General features: G+C 38.6%; 1 protein-coding gene across 1 annotated transcript; it reads right to left on the bottom strand.

Annotated features, from left to right (window-relative positions):
• Nucleotides 1-233: 233 nt before the first annotated feature.
• LOC142178909 (uncharacterized) lies at nt 234-704 on the bottom strand. The gene has a single exon (XM_075248725.1). It carries the CDS (start codon nt 702-704, stop codon nt 234-236), a length of 471 nt encoding a protein of 156 aa, XP_075104826.1.
• Between the last annotated feature and the right edge of the window lie 2,030 nt (nt 705-2,734).

The following is a 2,734-nucleotide window of genomic DNA, read 5'->3' as shown; positions in this document are numbered from 1 at the left end:
TTGATGGGCTTCGTGTTGATTCTTCCATCTATTTCTACCAATATTAGAGCTCCACCCGACAATACTCGGTGAACAAACTTGCCAGTTTGGCGTAAACGTTTCTTTGGCTTGTTCTTGGTAAGGAAAGATTTTCTTCAGGATCAGCTGCCCCAGTGTGAACTGATGAGGCTTCACCCTCTTGTTAAATGCATTGGCCATCCAATTCGACTATAGCTGGCCAAGACATACCACATTCATTCTTCTCTCATCGATGAGCATGAGTTCTCCTGTCTGACCCATATCCACTCTGCGTCATCCAACTTGGCCTCTTGAATGACCCTTAAATATGGTATCTCGACTTCTGTGTGTATCACAGCTTCAGTGTTGTATACTAGCATGTATGAAGTTTCCCTAGTTGATGGTCTCATTGTGGTCTGATAACCTAGTAAGGCAAAAGATAAATTCTCGTGCCATTGCCTGTGATTGTCCACTATATTTTGTAGAATCTTCTTAATATTCTTGTTGGCTGCCTCGACTGCCCCATTCATTTGTTGTCTATAGGCTGTGGAGTTGTGATGGATGATTCTAAACTTCTCGCATATTTCTCTCATGAGGTCGCTGTTGAGGTTAGTAGCATTGTCAGTAATGATACACTCCAGTATACTAAATCTGCAAATGATGTTGTTACGGCCAAAATCAGTCACTACATTCTTTGTGACAGACATCTAGATGGACGTTTCAACCCATTTAGTGAAGTAATAGATAGCTACCAAGATGAAGCGATGCCCATTTGATGTGGTGGGCTTTATGGGTCCAATCACGTCCATGCCCCAGGAGGCGAACGACCAAGGTGAACCCATCACGTTGAACTTATTCAGTTGAACTCGTATGAAATCCCCATGAATCTAGCATTGGTGACACTTCTGTATGTAGCAGATACTGTCACTTTCTATAGTCATCCAAAGGTATCCAGCTCTTAAGATCATTTTGGCTAAGATGAACCCTTTTATGTGGGGTCCACACATTCCTGTATGTATTTCTTCCAATAACCCGGTTGCCTCGGCAACATCTACACATCTCAACAACCTAAGTCTCGGGGTCCTCCTGTATAGAATTTACCCGTTGAAGAAAAAGTGATTCGCCAACCTCTTGAGGGATTGCTTTTGATTATCAGTGGCATTCTCCAGGTATTCTCTGGTTGCAAGGAATTTCTTGATGTCGTGATACCATGCCTTACCATCTGGCTCTTCATCTATATTTAAGCAATAGGCATGTTGATCCCCGATCTCTACTACGATAATGTCGATGTAGTTCTTGTCTGGATGACTAATCATTGATGATAGAATTGTGAGGGGGTCGACGAACGCGTTCGAAATCTTGCATAGCCCTTTCACGCAGTGCATGTATGGAAGGATCTTGACATATTTGGTGGACCAATCCCTTTGGACCTGGTGCATCAATAGATCGGAGCCGCCTTCCCACATATGCCGTGTGGGTTGACTTTTCAAATTCATAAAGGTTTCAGTTTCATCCCAATTAAGGGGAATAATATCACAATTTCCCAAAGATCGAATTTCATCACAAATAAGGGGAATAATCATAATCCGCCTCTACACCGGCACGTGCAGTTTCAGGTGTGGGCCCTATGACCCAACCTTCCTCGGTTTTGCTAATGATGCTCCCAAAAATATTTTTGATTTGATTTGCACACAGAAGTATCATAAATACAATTGTACTCACCTCAACATCTTTCACATTGTATAAATTCTCATTAGTATTTCCAGTCATTCACAACGACAATATTTCCTTGCCTCATTTGGCCATTCACAAGATTTTTCATTCCTCGCACAATGGCCGTATTTCATATTCCCCACATTCACCTCTTTAAATTTCAAAGATCACCATAAAATATCAACATATAGAATATTTTATAAATCATATACTTCAAATCCATTTGTAATTGGAACTTTAAACACAAATGGGTTTTTCCCAAAGAATGGGGCATACCAACCAGCAATAAAAACACACATCAAAACCATAAACAATCAATACACCATTTATTCTTGCTATACTCTTCCCCATAAATGACAATATATAATTTCAACACATGAGTATGTAAGAATTCGAATCACACTGCATATATTTATAAAGCAAAATATTAGTTAAAAGCAATCACTAATGGGCATTAATTGAGTACAAAAGCTTTTAGGCAATTCTATTTTCGAAGTCATTTTTAAACAATTGAGTCGAGGGTCATTTCATATTCTTTATCGCATCCTCTCAAATCATTTGCACTACTAGCCACAATCATAATTTAAATTCTTGGCACGTTGACCACACTCTATATCCCTAATTCAATTATTTCACTTCCAACCAGCTATATAGATTATAAACAATAAGACATTTACAAATCAAGACTTTAGGTACACATATGAGCAATTAAGAGTCTTAAGAATATTGAGATTTTCTCACACAATTTGGCATACTATCTTTCATTGAAACACGACTCTAAGACATAACATTTGAACACGCAACCCATACCTTGAAACTTACGGGAACATTATGGAATTCAATTCCAAGAGAGAAAGTTTAGACAACATACCTTGATTCAGCCCTTTAGTGATATTAAAACCACCCACTACTCTTACAACTTCAATCTACATCAACCAAATTCAATTGGACCAATATTTGTAAAAACTTCCAGGTTTTTGATTATTTTGGAATTTTATCAAACACCTAGAGCGTATAGCATTCA

This window comes from Nicotiana tabacum, unplaced genomic scaffold, assembly GCF_000715075.1.
Source record: "Nicotiana tabacum cultivar K326 unplaced genomic scaffold, ASM71507v2 Un00035, whole genome shotgun sequence".
NCBI lineage: Eukaryota > Viridiplantae > Streptophyta > Magnoliopsida > Solanales > Solanaceae > Nicotiana > Nicotiana tabacum.
This window is presented reverse-complemented; position numbering and strand designations above follow the sequence as displayed.